Source organism: Notolabrus celidotus, chromosome 9, assembly GCF_009762535.1.
Source record: "Notolabrus celidotus isolate fNotCel1 chromosome 9, fNotCel1.pri, whole genome shotgun sequence".
Taxonomy (NCBI): Eukaryota; Metazoa; Chordata; class Actinopteri; order Labriformes; family Labridae; genus Notolabrus; species Notolabrus celidotus.
Window position 1 is genome coordinate 27,930,286 of NC_048280.1, and position 21,046 is coordinate 27,951,331.

Below are 21,046 nucleotides of genomic sequence, written 5' to 3' on the forward strand. Positions count from 1 at the left end.
TAAGTCCGTGTAGCTCCCGTGGTTTTCAACAACCGTTTACAAAAGTAGCTTACACGGGACTCAACAGTGAGAGGATCACGTATTCATTTAATATCCACTAATAACACACTACAGAAAATCACAGGGCATGTCTTCTTAGTGTATACTTGCAAATACAAATGAAGCTTTTAAAAGCCAGGCCAGTAGATCTCAAGCAAAACAGTTAAATAAAAAACAAACAGCTGATGTGAAATAAATAGATGTTTTAGACAAATTATCTTCGATTGTATAGATGTGTGGAATGAACAAAGAAAGTTTTGCAGTATGTGCTGTAAGGGGAGCACGATTGTGTACTGTGATAGAAAAAGACGGAGATGTTTCAATAAACATTTTCTATAAACCTAGTAAAAAAAGAAGGGGGTGCCACTGAACAGACAATATAAATGCTGAGTATAAAGGTCACAAAATGTGTGTGCTGTGTAAACAGAAGCTTAATTCATCAAGCTTGTAGACCCTGATACAAAAAGTACAGATATTTAGAACACGATGGATGTAAGTGGCAATCAAACTGCATTCAAACTTGCAAGAACTTTGCTGTAAACATAACTGCTATCCAAACTCAAAGTTAATGTCATCATGTATTTGGTAAAAAAACCTTTTCTGAGTAAGTGCAATAAGTTTCATAAGACAACACAGGTTGATATCTACTTAAGAGAACAACTAGAGCAGCTACAAAACACAGGACGCTTGAAGTCATCTTTTCAAGATTCCTTGGATTTAAAAGTATACTCACAAGACAGTTCTTCCTAATTTAACAGAGTACAGCTCCTCACTGAGAGAACACATGATGAAGATGTTCCCTTAGAGCAGGTTGACTCCATGTTTCAATAGCCTGTGTCTGGCTTTGCTGGGCAGTGAGAAAGCACTGTCCTGGTGGTTAGGAATCCCAGAGTTCCTTACCGACCCTCCGTACTGCTGGAAGTAAGTCTCCTGGGCCACGCTGCGGGTTCCATACACTGCAGCGCCAGCACTCCTGCAGGGAAATGTCCCACACATTTACATTTCAAGCACGCCGAATAACGAAGCATGTCATATGATAAAGAGTAAGTGGAATAGGAAAGAAATAAAACAATAGCAGGCTTCTCCTTTTCAGTGAATGTTGCATGTTGCATGTTGGAGTGCGCTCTGTGCAAGTCAAGGAAAAGATTGTAATTCTGCTGCGATGTGATGATAGACAAGATAAGTTGTCAAAATCTAACCCAACCCCCGACTTCTACTTGAAGAGCCATGAAAGGCAAAATACCCCCCCCCCCCCCCCCCCCCCCAACCACAACCACCATGTCACTGCCATACTGACCTGATAATAGCCTCCTGCAGAGTTTCAGTGTTACAGAAATGCGAGTGAAGAAGTGATGTGGCTCTCACAAAGGGACGCTCTGGGGCTCCCCCTGGTCGACCAGACAGGTTGGCTGCAGAGGTACACAATAACAAGAGAGTCAGTGCCACAGTGGCACATTTACCTGGACAGGCATGCCTGCTGCACAAAAGAGCACTGATCACAGTCTGACTAATTAGCCTTTAGCTCATGCAAAGACAAATATAAACAACCAATCCTTATGATCTGCCCAGGTAGAGACAGTGGAGCAGAAAATACTCGCTCTAGAAGAAAGGTGAAAACAGAACTGAAAAAAGAAAGAATCGGCAGAGATAAGTAAGAGCAATGACGACAAACAAGAAAAGCAGGGTCAAAGAGGGATTTGTTGACACATGAGTATCACAGGAGGAGACATAAAATACATCAGTATTATGGGAATACAAAAGAAATATGTATATATTACGGAAGAAGAGAGGAGACATCTGAGTATAATGGGCAAAGAAAGAGATACATAGGATTATGCAAGTGAAGATACAACAGTAATGTGTGATCGAAGAGGAGCTACATGAGTGTCATGCAAGAAGAGAAGAGAAGAGAAGAGAAGAGAAGAGAAGAGAAGAGAAGAGAAGAGAAGAGAAGAGAAGAGAAGAGAAGAGAAGAGCTACAAGACTATTGTGGGAGAGGAGAGGAGATGTGATAGTATTAAGGGAGAAAAGAGGAGACACATGAGTATTCTGAGAGATGAGTAAAGATGCATGAGACTGATGGGAGGGTAGAAGCAGATGCCTCACCTGTCAGTGTACTCTGAATGCAGTCAAAATGGGCGAAGACGTAGGGTCCTGGAGCTCCCATAGTTACAGGAGAGACGGTCCTCAAATGGGCCTCCAGCCCGTTGAGTGACGCCAGGCTGCTGTGATACTGAAGACAAACCACACACACTTGTGTTAGTATTTTTAAAGTAAAATGAGTGCACTAATGTATAGGTATCGCCTGGGTTACTTCTCACCACTTCTTCCATAGACGTTGTGTCACTCAAGAAGTGAGGCTCTGCCAGCAGAGCCAGTACCAGTCCTTTAACCCGGTGCAGGTACAGCATCATGGGAATCAGAGGACTCTCTTCTGAATTGTCAAAAGAGCCAGAGCGAGAAGAAGGCCCGCTCATGTCTGCCCTGTGGCCTTGAGGACTCTCTCCTATTCTGGCTTCTTCCACAACGTTCTTGTCATGGTCATGCTCACATTCAGCCCCTCTATAATCAAACGCTGCCCCACAAGCTGTCTCTCCATCCTCCCTGTCTCCGTTTAAGCGGGGATTGTCTTCAGCCACTGACGTGTCTTTTTCCTGATGTACCTGGCTGCCCCCGCCCTCATTGCTGTTAAAACTGTGGTAATACGACACTTCCAGCGCCTCCTCCTCAGCTTCATCAGAGTGATTTCCATTTGACAAAGGAGACTCGAGCAACTGTGGTGGGGGGCTTGCTGGATCGCCGGTGCTCTGCGATGTAGATGGGCTAAAAACGGAGCAGTCAGACAAATGGGGGCTGAAGGAAACCTTCAGGTAAGACTGGGAGCAACCTGGATCTGAATTCTCAGACTCTGTAAAGGTCATGTCAGACAGTGTTCTTGATAGACGGGTCCTCCTTGGGGTTGTGTCTTTGTGTGGCGTTGAATGGGAACTGGAGGGAAGAAAACAGTTTAAGATATTTAGATTTCTCTGAAAATATTATATTCAATATTACATGTAAACAAAAATCCATTACAAGAGCTTATGTAAATCTAACACCTGTAAACCACTTAACTGATGCTAATTTAGGTTACCTGAAGTCTTTGTCGATGGGGACGGATTGCAGGAACTGGAGTTCAGACATGGTCAGGTACACAGTCGTGTAGCAGACGTCACCTCCAAACGGGCTGGAGCTTCTCTCTCCATTTAGTTTCTGGGACTAAAGCAACAGGAAAACAGTGATTTAGGACCACAGATGGAGAGCATCACATTACTTTTACTCACATAACTGTAATTTAGTCGCGTATTGGTGTACTTCTACTTTCCTGAGAAGTTTTTAAAGTCACTACCTTTACTTAAATATTTTCTGAAGGAAGTATTTTACTTCAATACATTTAAAGTAGCATCAGTTAAAGAATAAAAAAGAAAGTAAAAATGATACAGGCTTGTCATCAACTGCATGACTGCCAGCTGACTGGGTGACCTCTACCACCTGACCTTCAGGTTAACTGAGGAGGCTCATGCTCATACCACAACAAGACTTTGGTAAAGGTGGAAATATATTCAAAGTTTCAGCTCAGGGGTCAATAAATCATCATCATCATCAGCCATTGTCGGGTAGACAGAGAGCTAGTACAACCTGATTTTCATCAGTATGAGTCGTTCTGCAAGCTAGACAGCTTACATTAGCCTCTATGAACAACTGGCTGTGACTGGAGTGCAGGGGAACTGTTTACAAAGTGTCATACTGACTAAAGGTGTGGCCTTAATATTCAATAGTTCCATCCTGGATAGCTGCAGTGTTGATAAAATCATGTATCTGTTAAAGGAATAGTTCTACATTTTGGCAAACACAACTATTACCCATACATGATCAAAGGTAGTGGAGAAGATTCAAACTACACCAGTCCATGAAAAATGTATCTAAAGCCAGCAGCCGGTTAGTCTAGTAAAGCATTACATCTGAAAACAAAGAGAAGCTTGCATAGGGTAATATAATCTGCATCACCTCCAAAGATGTACAGTAGTCAAGCACATCACCGTATTAAATGTCAATCTGCTGCTTTTATACATGGTTATACAGATCAAACAACTAAGATAAAATGTGGAAATGAATTAGCTTTATCGTTTCTCTTTGCTGCTAGTTTGCATCAATTTATTTTTTTTATTTCTTTGTTTTAGTTAAATTAAAGTTATTCCTATTGTTGATTCTCAATTATAGCAATGCCGATCTGTAAAGTTTTCTGACATCATTTGGTAGTTCGTCTGCTCTGACCTACCTTGTTGTATGTTTCATTCTCACGAACCATCACTTTCATGGTGAGCTGTGGACTCATCTGTGTGCTCACCACTCTGTTCAAAGAATGGAAGAAAAGGCAGATTTCAAAACCTGCAATTTACAAAAAGTATCCTGGTACCAGGTTGATGTTACTAAAATGTCAGCTCACCTTCCTCTGAAGAGGATACAACCTGCTAACACTAGAGGGCAGCGCTGACATGCCTGCAGAATGAGAGCTGCTTTGAGCAGGAGTAACGGGTCAACCTGAGTGCAGGAATAAAAAATGTTACCTTCATAAACCAAGAGCTGAGAAAATATAGGTAATAACTTTATCAATTCAACTACTGTATTACATCCTTTTTTGGTTGTTGTAACATGAAGGCTTTAAGATGTTTAGTACACTATTTTATGTAGCAACTCATGAGCCATGTCTCTTTGTGTTTTACCAAACTCAGAAAAAATGGATACAACATTATACTTCAGCTTTTCAGTGACTGCATTTCTCAAAGTGTATAAAAGAAGAATCCTCCTCTTTAATGTTTGTCAAGACTAGTGTGCTCTTTCACAACACCGCATACATTGTGACAGTCATATCCTGTCTGAAAACATCTGTGTGCAGTGACAGAAGCAGAACCAGATAATCCATTGCAGATTAAATAAAAATATGATATATGAAAAACATTATGAAGTACATACATTCGTTGAGTCAAGGGTTCTCAAGCAGGTGAAGATATAGTGAAGCTCTGAGCATCCTGATTGCAGGTGAGAGAGGTACTGTGCCCATCGAGCAGCCAGAGCCTCCCGGCTGTTAAGCTGCAGTGCAAAACAAAGATGAAAACACAATGAAGAATCAATATTCCCTAACATGGAAACAAATAAAACAATGCAAATGTATGCTCTCTTGAAAATAACTCTGGGCCAAACAAGTCTTAAAAAGCACAAGAGTTTGTAGTGCATGACTATTACACAACAGAGTAGAGCACCTGGTAGCTCCGTCTGACAGATCCATTGTAGAAACAATAGAGGTTTATGAGCTGATCCAGGAGTGCACAAACACTAACAGTGGGGACTTCCAGTGAGCAGCCAAGAGCCTGAGAGATCACACAAAAACACATCCCCAAAATAACTTTCATAGCTTCTTATCAATAATTGAATGCATGTAAGGAGGGCCACTTTGTGCTCACTCACCCAAAAGAAGTCATCTTTCATGCGGATAGCAAACTTGTTGCGGCGCAGCCTCAGTATGCGAACAGGAGAGAAGGAAAGTTCAGAGACACATCGGCCCGCACCAGCAAGCTGACCACAGAGCAGCTCCTGCTTATCTAAAGAGGTCTGACAGGAAAACACACGTATGACACAACAAAAGAAAACATGCTCAATTTACAGTACAATCTAACTCTTTCTGAGGGTCAAACCTCTTCAGGGTAGAAGTAGCAGATTCCCTGTCTTGTAGGGTCACCCTCTCCTTTGACTTTAGATCCATCATAGAGGAAGAAATAAGTACACCTGCAAAACAGACGCACAAGGTCGGAATTAATGGATTAAAGCAAACACATTTGTTGTCAGTGGCTTTAGAGTAGTGTGACTGGTTTCCCAGGACTGTGGAAGAAAAACACTGATGTCTTACTCCATCACTTTAATTAAGAACTAGACCAAAAAGAAAACATTAAAGCTTTTAATATTAACTATATCAAAAACCTTCATTATTCTTACTAGGGGCAATAATCTGGAGTGGTGTGTGCATAAAAATATAAAATACAATGCAGCCTCAACAAAAGAAAGCAGGAGCTAAAACATAGAATACGATCTAATACCTTAAAATGTAATGATAAACCTTTGGATTCACTGCAACTTGGAATGGCAGTTCCCAGTTTAACTCTACTGTTACATTCGTTTCTCAGGAACAGCAATGATGTTACTGGGTAAACTTAATTGACCTTTATTGGCATATTTAATTATCCAAAAGTGTCAGAACCCAAAAAATCCCAATACAAGTGTTTTTAATCTCATTATAAACTCCATTACTAACCATTTAAATCAATATTTAGTGCAATTGTGTTGTTTAATTCTCAAAGATCATGGTTCAATGAGGATAACTCACTCGTTTTTCATGTGTGTGTTCGTGATTGGGGTGAAATATGTCACACAGTTGGAAAGAAACAATTAGTATTTGACACTTCTGAATCCTTTTAGGCTCCACTTTGACTGCCGGGTCAAGTTGACCCACGATCAGTATGTAATATAAACATGAAGGGGGGGTGGCAAATATGTTAAATGAACCATTTTTATTTTATATGTTTATTAGGCTAATTAAGCCAAGCAGAAGAAGTTTCATACCAAAAAATACTTGGTTTTTTTTTTACAATTTATTTTTTTATTATTGAACTTTGAAATGGGTCAATCTGACCCGGAACATAACAGAAGGATGAAAGTAAAATAGAATCAATGCTATATGCCCCATGCAAAAACACATTAGTTTTTCAAAATAATATAATTAGTATAATTAAGCTTATTAGTGGCTGAAGGTTTAACACATTGCATATAAATGGGTCAGAATGGTGGTTTATGTTTCACCAGAGAGCAGAGAGAGACTGGGGATTTAGCTCATTCTCCTGGCTGCACTTTGTTTGTGCAATAAACCTGTAATCAAACTGGAACAGATCCGAGTCTCTACTGAACCTACCTTCTTGAGTCCGACGGCATCAGTTCAGCCATCACCGACAAGAGAAGAAAAAACTAAATGTTCCTCGGGCATCGGTTATCTTGTACCCATGTATTTCCAACCCGACAGGCTTAAGATGCTGAAGGAAAGAGAAAGTTCAAGTTGTACAAAGACGCGCCTCTGAGAAAGTGTCAGACTCCTCCAAACAGCGTGGACCGTCCGTCGTTCAGTGAGAAACACAAAAACAGAAGTTACTCGACATACTGACGGAGGAAGTGTTTGTTTTCGAGTCTTCAGTGAAAGGAGTCAGTCACACAGAGCTGCTGCTGCTGCCACCTGAGGAATGCGGGTCAGTCACACGCAGAGGGAGTCATGTGAACGTACGGCAAGCGGCCAGGGACAAACTAGTGCTCCATTCACAACCGTTCACAACCGCTCAAAAACCCAAAACAATACCTGCGACAAAGGGAAATACAATATATTTTAATGTTCGGTGTAGGCAGAATTTAAACTTTACGGAAGAGGATAAGGGCCACTGAAAAAAATAAATAATTAAGGTCCAATTTTTTATTATTATTATTCCGAGAAAAAAGTCAGAATTTTGAGTTTAAAGTCAGAATTCAAAAAAAAAAAGTCAGAAGTCTGAGAAAAATTTCATAATTCCTTATTATCAGAATTCTGACTTTAATCTCAGAATTCTGACTTTTTTCTCGGAATAATAATTATTTATTTTTAAAATTGACCTTATTTTTTTTATTATTTAATCAGTGGCCCTAATCCTCAAGTTTACATAATTCGAGTAATTTTTTTTAGATTATAATTCATCATATTATGAGACACCTTTCGGTTTTAAATTCAGTTTTTCAAAGTTTGCTATAAAACATTTGGAAAGACTGAACGTGACTTTGACAAGTAGTGGAGTAAGCATAAAACCAATACTGGAGAGAAGTACAAATAGGCCCTCTTGGATTTTCACACCGAGAGGTTTACAGAGCTTATTTTTTACCTCTAAAATTGATACAGAGAAGAAGTTTAAAGGCCCAAAGCAGTGTAGGCTAATCACGTTTATACTTAGTGACACTAATACAATTTAAACTAGGTTATATAACATTTTCTTCTGCATTGATAATAACTTAACATATAAAACGCAAAAATGTAATTGATTTTTTGAAAGGATTCAGACTTAATCATTTCCTTTGTTCTCATTCCAAATAATGAAGACATGAACTCTTGTAATTGTAAAAGCTGCATCTGAAATCCAGCACGTGCCAATAAGATAAGCAAAATTGATTAATCCAATTTGCCTTATGTATAATTTAGGTTCTAATGAAATATAAGTTTCATTTCTAAAAGGTTGACCTGCTGACCGTAACCCACTATTCTATAATGTAATAACATATAGCCTACTCTCTGAGTTTGATCACATGATTACAGACTAGCACACAATGATGAAAGCAATTTTATCTTCCGGGATTTCCACACATGATTGCAATAAGGGGTCGTTAATGTGCACATACAGCGTTTAAAACATGTTTATTGCACATTATCCAATTTATTATGTGATAAATCCTTCCTTCGGTGCTCGAGTGGTGATGCCTTCAGGAGTAGACCGTGAGCGCGCAGAGCCTTATCAGCCAATGGCTGGATTTAAGATCTATCAAACCAGAATCCACCGGTCAGGGGAGAGAGTTTGAGGTGATATTATAAACAATCCAGAGATATGTTTCTAGTTTGCCTGTTATGTAGAGTTTAAATAGTTGGAGGAACGAATATATTCCAAAAGTCGTAACCTGTCCGCCATTTTGCCTTGGCTGTGACCGCCGTGCATGAGTGCAGACAGAGCCCTCTGAGCTGCAGGATCTCTGGATGATGTCCAGACCATGGTCCAGACCTCTGTGACTAAACCTAAACGCGCAGCTTCAGAGGGACAGAACGAACACTCAGAAAGATGAGGAGTACAGATTATGTTTAGGTTTTTCAATGCAGCTATTTGTCAGCAGACACACTGGGACAGGATTCTGAAATAATGTTGTTTTTGTTTTTTTTTACTTTGGTTCTAATAAAACATACATTTAGTCACACTTACCTCAATACATTTCTGTTATCTATCTGGACTCTTGTTTGTCCCACATCATAATGAACAATGTTTAATCTATAGAGTGGTTGATAGAATTACACATTTTTAATAAAAGTCATTTTTTTATTATTAAAAAAGAAGATAAACAGGGAGATAAAAAATGATAAATTATACGATGGCACTAAATTAAATATGTTTATAAATACATATCACAAATGACTGGCATTGAGTTTCACACAGGAGATATTTTACAAACTAGAGACTAAGCTTTTAACTCATGATTTCTAGAAAAAGTAAGGAAAAAAGATAAATCTAAGCAGATAATGAAAACAGAGAATTGAAAAGAAACAGGAGTGATTGAAATGAATACATTCAACAATGAATGGGAGCCAAAGAAATGTTCTTTTGGCTTTTAAAGGGGCATCATAGGCTGACCTTTCACAGGACATGCAGCCAAGGCTCATATTTTCACACGAATGCCATTTCCTATGCAAAGAGTAACATGTTCAGGAGTCAGTTTCAACCTGATATTTGTCTGTAATTCCATATCTATCCAAAATTGCTCAGCAAAGGGACCAAACAGAAAGACCCATGGACTGACAGTGTCCCATTCTCACAGACCATGTGACCCAACAGTGGAGTTGCTGCAGAGTTAACTGACCTCAGTCCTAGCTGAGCATGTGTTCAACACGCTGCAGAGCAGACTCCCTAAATGATACCTGTACTGTAAGCTAAAGGCAGTGATATGGCAGCAGTACTGCTCAAGAGGGAAAACAATGAGTCTGCTGATGTATTTTAGACCAGAAACATTTGCAACTAAATATGAAATATAACAGCGTTCATTGTGCAAACTTGCCTGTTTATTCAGTACTATAAATATGGGAATATATATAAAAGGGCATCAGTCTCGACACTACTCATCTGATGTGAATGAAACTGACCTTTTAATTAAATACATCAATTGTTTCAGTTATTCAGAATCTAAGAGCTACAGCACATCGCAGACGCAGACTAAATTTGTACATTTTAAGGCATGTGATATAAAATCCCTCCGGAGGACAGGGCACCACCTCCAAGACTCTGCTAACCTGAACCCTCAGTGGGCCTCATGCTTGTGGGCATCTCTTACCAGCTAAGTGATGAGACTGAAATGACCTTTGGGCAACTTAAGTGAAGCTTCTAATACTGTCCTGCCTGAGAATAACAACGTAGTGTTAACTGTTGCATGTGAACAGCTACAATGAGCAAAACTGGAAGAGTGACAAAGGTGTTGACTTGTAAAAGTAACATGTGGATGCCCCCCCGCCCCCCCTTTTGCTCATAGAGACAGTGGTGGAGCCAGGGGTGGCCAAATTCTGATTGGCCACCCTGAAATTCGTGACCATGATTGGCTATTTACCTTGTCAGAGGCATTGCTTGTATAGAAATCAGTAGCTTCTTTGAATTTTAATAAAGAACTTGTTTGAGGATTTAAACAGTGACTTTGGACAATCATCTTAATAATCTAAACACTGAGTCCTTTAAGTGTTAAGTTCAGCAAATTTAAATGTTGCCCACTCTGTTGAATAACCTTTATCCTTAAACATCAACAACATTTTAACATTTTTTTAAATTATTTGATACAAGAAGCCCCTCATGTTTCCCACACCCCTATAAAAATTAGGACCCTAGTTTGGCCACCCGAGTCATAGCAGTCTGGCTCCACCACTGCATTGAGGAACTTCCTGCTCTCTTCTCCCTGTATGTATGTGGTACTTACATACATTTTTAGCAACATACAGTTCATTTGAGTGTTCACTCCACAGAGACATTCACACAGAGGCCAGAGGCTGCAATGCAAAGCACCAGGCAGATCACCACTGCTACGTTCACTACAACAGCTACACACCAAAAGCTAAGCCTACAGGAGCAACTTGGGGTTCACTGTCTTGCCCAGTTCATCTTGCTGACTGCAGGAGACGGGGATCAAACTAGGATCTACGGATCAGAGGGTAACCCACTCCAACTCTGAGCCACTTTGTTTCTCTTTCAGTAGATTTTGTAACCGATGTGATGTTCTTGTACATGAGAGACCGTCCTCAGTGATCTCTTCAGTATAAATAAAGATGAACTGATTCATTCTACAGTACTCAGGAATTGTTTGATGTTATGACGGTCAGATTAAAAAGGTCTTTCTTTGAAAAGTCACATCAGCTGTTTATCAAGAAGTAAAATTTCTTTCTCCAACTTCTTCATTTTAAGTGCTCTCAAAGCCATCTGTTGGTCTCGGTTCTCCATCTCCTTTCTGAGGTAGCTGCAGTAAAGAGCCTTTATGTTTTCTTTCTGCCTCTGTGAAAGAAATCACAACAACACAAGTGTTTGTTTATATCTGTATCATTAATCAGTTCATCTCTAAATCACAACCCTCACCTCTGCACTTCTGCCTCCCATTGTAGCACATGCTGAGTTGTCTCTGTCCTGGAAGCTGCCGCTCTGCACATCCTGCAAAGTGTGCACATGAACATGCGTGTTACATATGTAAAGACAAAAGCAACTGGCATTAAACAAAAGCTGTATTCACATTTTTAGAGTGATTTTTACAGGTATAAGTCCCAACAATTCATCATGAGTGAGTGGGTGGGGTGATGACATTTATATCACGTAAAAGATGCATGTGCGGTAAACCTCATGAAACTGCATCACACTCTTTTCTGCTCTACAGTATTGTCCTTCTTTGATCATACCGTGAATATGTCTGTTTGCTCAGCTCACAAAGTCTTCCCACCTCTGTGCCGGCACCCGATGGAGTAACAGAGACATTACAGAGGCGAGATGGGATGACTGTGAGCTTGCAGAGCAGGCCGGGCAGAACTGTGCTGTGTGTGACCACAAGTGTGTGTGTGAATCTCCTGCTGCGTGTTAACCTCTTGTGCATCTGTAATCCTGTAACCCAATGTGAAATCACACACAGTGACACCAATATTTCACCATTTGGGGATCAATACAAAAGTGCACCAGCATGATGATGGCAGAGCATTGTCAGGGCACTGTTGCTGACTTGTAATATAAAAAGGTCTCAAATCACTCCTGTTTTAACACACCTGCTCTAACTAACAGCATGTTTTAGAAGTCATTTTAGGATTTGACTGATTACTTTTAAGGCACAAAATCTTTAAATAAATCATGAGCCAAATAGCTTCTTAAGACCCTCTAAACAGGCTTTTCTATCTGTTCTACAGTCCAGGCTCCAGACAAAAGCACTTCACTTTTACTGTTTAAAGCCTGCCAGAGGAAATCAAGTGTGCAAAATCAGTTTCAGTTTCTAACGTCTCTTCTTTACTAAAAACATGACTGTATTTACATGTATCTATGCAATAGCTGTTTGTTATTTGATGTATTTCTTAATCTTGTGTACTCTTGAGCTGATCTCTTCCTGTTGATTTTAGTCGTTCTAATCTACCTCACATACTACACACAACTTGTGTGTTTTTTAAATTCTTTATTTGTAGGAGTCGTTTGTTATGTGATGGAAAGCACTTTGTAAATTTAGTTTAAAAAGTGGCGCTACAAGGAAAGTCTTTTACCATTCCAAGTATCATCAGCAGCAGCACTTACCCCTTCAATATGGGTGTCGCTGACGTCTGTCTCATCACTGCTCAGGCTCTCTGGTTCAGTCTTTGTTACAGGCAAGAGGAGGACAGGATGACCTGAGAGTGGAGACAAACACTGAATTAGACCTTGAGAAACTCCATCAGAGGTTTGTAACAGCGGTGAAATGAACGTACCACTTATGAAAGAGCTTTCGGATTCACTCAGTGGTTCAATACAGGCTCCCACAGGGAGGATCTCAGCTCTTAGCCTGATGTCTTTGTGCAGCAGCACATCGTCCTCTGCAGAGGTCAGTGACGGGGTGGCTGACCCTACCTCATTCTTCATCCTTATCACCTCCAACCTTCTTCTTTTTGCTGTGAAGGAGATAGATCTCAGTTAAGCTGATTCTTTCCAAACATAAATCAGCTGGAATCAGAGACTTGTACAAATATATCTACCTGTTTGGACAATATTTTTATGCTTGACTTTCACTTGCTGCCATGTCCTTTTGTAGCCACTGTCCGACACCCTGGAAGATTTCAAAGGGGTACAATTAAGTTGAAAACTCTGATATTACTTTTCAATCCAGTTATTGTGGCATTATGTGTGCATTCAATTCAAATGGTACAAATATACATTACCAGTCAAAAGTTTGGAAACACCTTCTCATTCGAGGTTATTTTTTATTATTTTAATTATTTCAAACACTGTAGATTAATACCAAATGCATCAAAACTATGAAAGAACATATATGATAAGATAAGAGAGTCCTTTACTCGTCCCACAACGGGGAAATTTAAGTGTCAAAGTAACAAAGTAAACAGTGCAAGAAATATACAGCAAACAAGAGCCAATAAAATATCAATCATTAAAAAGTTGGAATTATTTAATTCACAATAAAGTGTTTAACAAACCAGAATATGTTTTATATTTTAGATTCTGTAAAGCAGCCCCATTTTTTTCCTTCATGACAGCTTTGCACACTCTTGATATTCTCTCAGTCTGCTTCATGAAGTGGTCTCCTGGAATGGTTTCTAATCAACATGAGCCTTGTCAAGAGTTCATTTGTAGAATGACTTGCCTTCTTAATGTGTTTGAGACCATCAGTTGTGTTGTTCAGAGGTAGGGTTAGTACACAATGGATAGCCCTATTTGACTACTGTTGTAATCCATATTATGGCAAAACCAGATTATTTCATAGTTTGATGTCTTCAGTATTAATCTACAATGTCGAAAATAATTAAAATAAATAAAAACCCTTAAATGAGAAGATGTATCCAAACCTTTGACTGGTATATATTTTTAATGTTTCCATAAACAGGCGTTCTTACGCATTTATTTTATCAGCAATTCTCTGCCAGGCTTCCTCTCTCAGCCTGGAGGCGCTAGTCGTGTTGGATTTGGCTGTCAGTATTTCTCTCTCTTCTTCATACAACTTCAGAATGAGTTCCTGCTCTTTAGAGCTGAAAAAGTGTGCCCTCTCGTTCTTTCTCATCATGTGGAAATCTATTCAAGGAATATAAAAATGAAAAGCAAACTCCAGATGCACACGGGAATAAATGTATTTCTGTTGTTTATGTAAATATCTGTTGACAGTCTCCTCACCTCTGTCTCCGTTCATGGATTATGATCCGGGTTTCGGCGCGCGATTACTCTCCCCTGTGTGTTGGAGCGGACGCGCGCAGATATCCGAGATGTTTCAATGCTAGATTTAATAATCAAATCTTAACCTACGATCAGAAGACGCAATGATCCCGAGAGAACCCGATGCGAGAGTAAGTGACAGCTCTAGTGTCACTACTATTTACTGTGCAGGCGAAGAAAATGGAGAAGAGAAAATCGGTTAAATTTAGCAATGTTTCAATGAGCTTTGTTAACCCAGGCTTTTCTAATTCGGCTTAAAGCGCGTTCACGTGACAGAGGTGGAGTCTGAAACAAAGAGCACGTCACGTGACAGGATTAGTGGCGTCATGTCAGATCATATTAACCATTGTTCTACCATCATGGAGATGCTGAAACACTATATTCCTGGAACGTCAGACAATAAGAGAAGCCAATGTGACACATGAGATCTGTAAAGCTGTCCACTGAGGACAGATCATAATGTCTGCTCTGAAAATGTCCTCTGAAGTGGATTTACACTGTTTCCATTCTCCCATTGAGGAATACATTTCTATTATGTACGGTGGCCCTGAAGTTCAAATCACAACAACAAATCAGAAAACACTAGGACATTAACCGAACCAGAAGAAGTAGGTACCCTCCAGGGACATGACTTGTCGCTGATTGGACTGGTCTATCCTTTGACCCTGATTTGCCGTTGTGTTTTCTGAATTGCTGCAGTGATTTGCATTTCAGGGCCACCGTAATTACCTGAAAAAAACTATAAATTAAGTAAACCCCCCCCTGATAGGTGCACACTCCATTATGTCTGACCTTGTTTCACACATTGTGATTTTTTAACTTGAGTCCTTCCCCTTCTCTCAATATTTAGACACAGAACGAAAACAGGTGTGTGTTGAGGCTTTGAATTATGACATCAATGTGCTGTTATTTGTAGTTTGACGGGGGAAAACAAACTAGGTCAATTGAACAATCCTAAACACACTGAAAAGAGGCTTAATCAGGGATAAGTGAAAAGTGATTGCTCAAACTAAAGAGTTCTTATGTAATATCTCACTCTTGCAGAGATTTTTACAGGATATGACTAATTATAGTCCAAAGACCACGAGTAACTACAAAACTTTAACACCTCGACTGTTCTAGTTTACTCAGTGCGTAATGAAAGTGAGAGATGCAGCCAAATGGAGTTCAGCCAGTATTTCTATCTTAAGTCCTGCGCCTTTACCAAAATAACCAATGTTTCAGAGTATAACACATTACTTTAAAAAGGTGAAGACCCTGATACACAAACATGGCATTGACCACTAGAAAGACAGATAATGCACAGTCTATGAAATCAAACAGAAGACTTGTATCGAGGTAATAATAGTTATTTTATTTATGTTAATTCAGTCTCAGCAGAGATTTTGTTTTATGGTCCAGAGTAACGGAAGTGTTTTTCAGGTGCCTCATGTAGGGAGCAAAGAGGTAAACATAAAATAAAATAAAGAGTAAACTGTGAATGGAAGTGTGGTCCAGTAACAGATGCTGATGGAGGACTGGTCCCTGTACCAGTTCGGAGGTCTGGAGGGAGGCTTTACTCGTCGTGACCCTCATAGCCATCAGGGAGGGCATTCACGTGTGGGTTGTGGAAAAGGCTTTTGCTGCCATCTCCCCAAGGGAAACGCTGTGAGGATGAAATAAAGTTCATATGAGAAAACAGAAGATTTCAATGTAAGTGGTTCTTTAAACACTCAAATGATTCAGTCACAAGAAGTCAGACCTTGCTGCGAATGCGAAGGTGGGAATAAGGGACAAACTCTGGCTGCTCATGGGTGTGACTCTGCTCTTTCAGGTACATGTTCAACATGCACACGGCCACACCAGGCAGGGCAACCACAAAGCTGAGGATCTTCCATGTCCTGGCTGGAAAAGAAGCACAAATGATTAGCAGTCATCAAATCCACACATAAACTGGGGAGGATTTCATTACTCTGAAGAAGTGTGAAGCTCCTCAGGAGTGTGAAGCTCCTCAGGACACAACGAAACTAACGAAACTTCCTTTAAGTTGTTCCAATCAGCAAGCACCAGGTTTTACTCTGGGGATTGTTATTCAGCACAGATGTTAGTTTGAAGAGCCCATGTTGCCTCCTGAGTGCTCTCTTTACTACAACAGTACCCTGAAGCTTAAATCAGCAAAGGTAATATTTAAAGAGAAGAAGCGGAAGAAGAAAGTATGGAATAACAACATATTTGAAAAAAAAGATGGATACACACTGAGAATATTTTAAAGGACTGGCTGAGTGTTAAAACCACACAGATGGTTTAATGATAAGAATGTAGTCTTTGGTTTTTCTCCAAGTTAATGTCATTTAAGAATCATCAAATCTTTGGACAAGAGAGCTGATTCGATGTGCAAGGCATGAAACATTTTTATTTGTAACTTCAAAAAGACAAAGTATTATCATTTAGACAGGTTCATAATCAGATCATGAAATCAGCACAGATATAGTGTGTGAAACATGTCAGTCAAAATCTGCCTTGTTGGTGCATATTGGCTTTCAGCAAATAATTCAGCATCCATTTTTTTAGATTACTAATTATTTTGCTTATGATGACAAAAATGAAACGAGTTAAATGATGTCCACATTAATGTTTTTAATTCATTATTTATCAGAATTTGTGTTTGTGTTTGGTTTTTTTGTAAAGAGATAACAGGGCCTTTTGAAGCAGTTATTGAAATATATAAATATATAATCATTTGTGTAGATGAAGGTTAAATTGCAGGCTGCTTTATAATGAATAATTATTTGAGACTCAGGCATATGCAGGGGAATTAATGAGAGCTACATTTAAATAAACAAAAACAATCATTCAAAATTATATAAATAAATAAATAAAAAAGATTGGTATCAGAATCAACTATCTGATGAATTGTCATTTTTAAAATCAGCTCTTATTTCTCAATCCATTAACCGTGACATAAAATAATTTCTATCAGTTTAGAGCTTCTGTTGATTATTTATTATTTCTGATTCACTAACTGTGCAGCTGAATGATCTTCTGACACAGGTGTCTGTACCAAGGTCATATTATACTACAAAATGTAGGTCATGTATCGTGTATCATATTGTACATTGAGTTCCCCTGCTGTACCCAGCCCCATTGCGTAATAAATACTATATTTTAATATATTATTAAGTTCCATGAAGTAGCGTAAGACAATGTACTAAGCACAAACTCACCATCTTTTTGACTTTTTGGAGATTATTATTTATTATTTGAAAATAATAAAATCCTTGTGCCACTTAGTTTTGAATCCAAGTGAATTAAGTTTTGTATACAGTTATGTTTGCTCGCAGCTCTCCTTCATGTTATTGCTTTCCTCTAAGTTTCCTATCCTGAGGTTTTGTTATACCAGACAGTTCCTATTTTTGCAGACAGCTTAGACTCCCTGATAGAGCTCAGGTAGAACATCAGCAGACTGTCTTGTAGGTTTCACTTATGGTTGCACTGAGTTGTCATTGACCTGAAGTGACTCTCCTGTTGCTGCTCCTGTGGTCGTGTTATTTGTGACGTTTGTACATTTTAACACTTCTACCCATCAAAGGACAGTCAGACTATCTACAGTGTGAGTGTGTGTGTGACAGCTTTGTTCAGTGATTAAATATTCCCTTTAGAAAGGTGATGTTTTGGTTTCTTCAACGTGCACCCTCTCAAGGATGTTGAGCTAATGCTAATGAAGCTAGCTCAACAAGGTCACTGTCTAAGCGTTATTTCACGTTGTTGTGACAGAAAGTGACATTAAATAAAACCTGTTCAGGAATAAGATCTTCTTTTACCTGCGTCCTCGCCGTGTCCAGCAGTAGCAGAAAGCTGACGCCTGCTCTGGGTCAGAGAGGACCTCAGGAGCGCTTGAGTGAGCCGTCCGAGAGCCGCCATTTTCTTTTTCTGAGAGACGCAGCGACCGGAAGTAATTTGTACGGAGGGGTCACGTGGAGGAAAGAACACTCTACTGTGCCCCCTAGTGGAGAGACGGTGAACAGCAGACAGATTCTATCGGAACATTTCAGTCCACCTTTCTGTCATGTTTCCAGTGAAGTTACATGGGGCTTCCATAAATGTCTATTTTGAAATGGATAATCAGAAAGAAAAACACCACCAAGAAATGAGGTGTGTTGATGTAAATGTGACTGAAGTATAATTTGCCATCACTGTTGAGATTCAGCAAGTAAAGGAATCGCAGCAATAGAAGTCAGCCAAAAACTGAACCGATTTTATTTTATGTATTTATTTAATTATTTATTTATAACCTTTACTTAACCAGGAAATACTCATTGAGATTAAAATTTTCTTTTCCAAGAGAGTCCTGGCCAAGCTAGGCAGCAGCACAGTTACAGAGTTACAAATAGACAATACACAAATATGAGATGCATACAACAGCTACACAACAAATACTTCCAGAAAAAACAGCATGAGTTACATTTAAAGAAAATATCTGCAGACAGATGCATCTGCCTCCAAGGCATTTAAGGACCGCTTAAAAGCATTCAAAGTTGGGGCGCTATATACACTGCCGTTCAAAAGTTTGGGGTCACCCAGACAATTTTGTGTTTTCCATGAAAACTCACACTTTTATTGATCAAATGAGTTGAAAAATGAATAGAAAATATAGTCAAGACATTGAGAATGTTAGAAATAATGATTTTTAGTTGAAATAATAATTTTGTCCTTCAAACTTTGCTTTCATCAAAGAATGCTCCCTTTGCAGCAATTACAGCATTGCAGACCTTTGGCATTCTAGCTGTTAATTTGTTGAGGGAATCTGAAGAAATTTCACCCCACGCTTCCTGAAGCACCTCCCACAAGTTGGATTGGCTTGATGGACACTTCTTGTGTACCATACGGTCAAGCTGCTCCCACAACAGCTCAATGGGGTTGAGATCTGGTGACTGCGCTGTCCACTCCATTACAGACAGAATACCAGCTGCCTGCTTCTTCCCTAAATAGTTCTTGCATAATCTGGAAGTGTGCTTTGGGTCATTGTCCTGTTGTAGGAGGAAATTGGCTCCAATCAAGCGCTGTCCACAGGGTATGGCATGTCGTTGCAAAATTGAGTGATAGCCTTCATTATTCAAAATCCCTTTTATCTTTTACAAATCTTCCACTTTACCTGCACCAAAGCAGCCCCAGACCATCACATTACCTCCACCATGCTTAACAGATGGCGTCAGGCACTCTTCCAGCATCTTTTCACTTGTTCTGTATCTCACTAATGTTCTTCTGTGTGATCCAAACACCTCAAACTTTGATTCGTCTGTCCATAACACTTTTTTCCAATCTTCCTCTGTCCAATGTCTGTGTTCTTCTGCCCATATTAATCTTTTCCTTTTATTGGCCAGTCTCAGATATGGCCTTTTCTTTGCCACTCTGCCTAGAAGGCCAGCATCCCAGAGTCGCCTCTCCACTGTAGACGTTGACACTGGCGTTTTGCGGGTACCATTTAATGAAGCTGCCAGTTCAGGACCTGTGAGGTGTCTATTTCTCAAACTAGAGACTCTACTGTACTTGTCTTGTTGTTCAGTTGTGCACCGGGGCCTCTCACTTCTCTTTCTACTCTGGTTAGAGCCTGTTTGTGCTGTTCTCTGAAGGGAGTAGTACACATCGTTGTAGGAAATGTTCAGTTTCTTGGAAATTTCTCGCATGGAATAGCCTTCATTTCTAAGAACAAGAATAGACTGTCGAGTTTCATAAGAAAGTTCTCTTTTTCTGGCCATTTTGAGAGTATAATCAAACCCACAAATGTGATGCTCCAGATACTCAACTAGCTCAAAGAAAGTCCAGTTTTACAGCTTCTCTAACCAGCAAAACCGTTTTCAGCTGTGCTAACGTAACTGCACAAAGGTTTTCAAGATGTTTCTAATCATCGGTTAGCTTTCTAACACGATTAGCAAACACAATGTACCATTAGAACACTGGAGTGATGGCTGCTGGAAATGGGCCTCTATACACCTATGTAGATATTCCATTGAAAACCAGACGTTTGCAGCTAGAATAGTCATTTACTGCATTAACAATGTATAGAGTGTATTTCTGATTAATTGAATGTTATCTTCATTGAAAAAAACAGTACTTTTCTTTCAAAAATAAGGACATTTCTAAGTGACCCCAAACTTTTGAACGGTAGTGTATATATATATATATATATATATATATATATACATATATGTGTGTGTGTGTGTGTGTGTGTGTGTATATATATATATATATATATATATATATATATATATATATATATATATATATATATATATATATATATATATATATATATATATATATATATATATAAGCATTCAAAGTTATCTGTCCACAAAGTTTCAGATCCTTTTGTAAGGCATTCCAGGTCGAGGGAACAGCAAACCTGAAGGCCTTTTTTCCAGGTTCAGTCCTGACCCTCGGAACAGATAGTAACGACATCCTGAGATGCATGATTATAAGATCCTGAGCTTTTTTGTGCAATGTAGGTGAGGCGATAAGAGGGAAGTAGACCTAAGATGCATTTATAAATTAAAAGATGCCAATGTTTCTGCCTGCGTGATGACAGGGAAGACCATCTTACTCTCGAAACGCAACATCACATGGATAACGTACATCCACCTGAATTATGACAATGCAAAACAAAATACATCTGCTACATGAATAGTTATTTTGTAAATATGTTGGCAAAGCGAAACACAAATCACTCTAAAGAATCAAAATATTTTGTTGATAAAAGTGTC

At 39.3% G+C, this 21,046-nt stretch overlaps 3 protein-coding genes across 4 annotated transcripts; all 3 read right to left on the reverse strand.

The window, feature by feature from the left end:
* Positions 1–67: 67 nt before the first annotated feature.
* On the reverse strand, positions 68–7,411 carry hps4 (HPS4 biogenesis of lysosomal organelles complex 3 subunit 2). 2 transcript variants are annotated; one of them, XM_034692412.1, is made up of 13 exons: positions 7,280–7,411; positions 7,037–7,154; positions 5,769–5,859; positions 5,542–5,685; positions 5,337–5,444; positions 5,050–5,166; positions 4,523–4,617; positions 4,355–4,427; positions 3,170–3,294; positions 2,361–3,027; positions 2,146–2,272; positions 1,337–1,448; positions 68–1,012 (listed from the first exon to the last, which is right to left on the reverse strand). In XM_034692412.1, the coding sequence occupies exons 2-13, from the start codon at positions 7,066–7,068 to the stop codon at positions 841–843; spliced, it is 1,863 nt and encodes a 620-aa protein (XP_034548303.1). In that variant the 5' UTR covers positions 7,069–7,154; positions 7,280–7,411; the 3' UTR covers positions 68–840. The 2 variants fall into 2 exon arrangements, with proteins under 2 accessions (XP_034548303.1, XP_034548304.1); XM_034692413.1 differs by having other exon boundaries at positions 7,284–7,408.
* Positions 7,412–9,202: 1,791 nt separating this feature from the next.
* Positions 9,203–14,602, reverse strand: LOC117818330. Its single transcript, XM_034691156.1, has 7 exons — positions 14,268–14,602; positions 13,994–14,168; positions 13,121–13,191; positions 12,857–13,036; positions 12,687–12,778; positions 11,502–11,573; positions 9,203–11,420 (listed from the first exon to the last, which is right to left on the reverse strand). Exons 1-7 carry the CDS (start codon positions 14,281–14,283, stop codon positions 11,277–11,279), a joined length of 750 nt encoding a protein of 249 aa, XP_034547047.1. The 5' UTR covers positions 14,284–14,602; the 3' UTR covers positions 9,203–11,276.
* Positions 14,603–15,640: 1,038 nt separating this feature from the next.
* On the reverse strand, positions 15,641–18,211 carry LOC117819568 (cytochrome c oxidase subunit 6A, mitochondrial). The gene is made up of 3 exons (XM_034692999.1): positions 18,107–18,211; positions 16,048–16,190; positions 15,641–15,951 (listed from the first exon to the last, which is right to left on the reverse strand). Exons 1-3 carry the CDS (start codon positions 18,204–18,206, stop codon positions 15,862–15,864), a joined length of 333 nt encoding a protein of 110 aa, XP_034548890.1. The 5' UTR covers positions 18,207–18,211; the 3' UTR covers positions 15,641–15,861.
* Between the last annotated feature and the right edge of the window lie 2,835 nt (positions 18,212–21,046).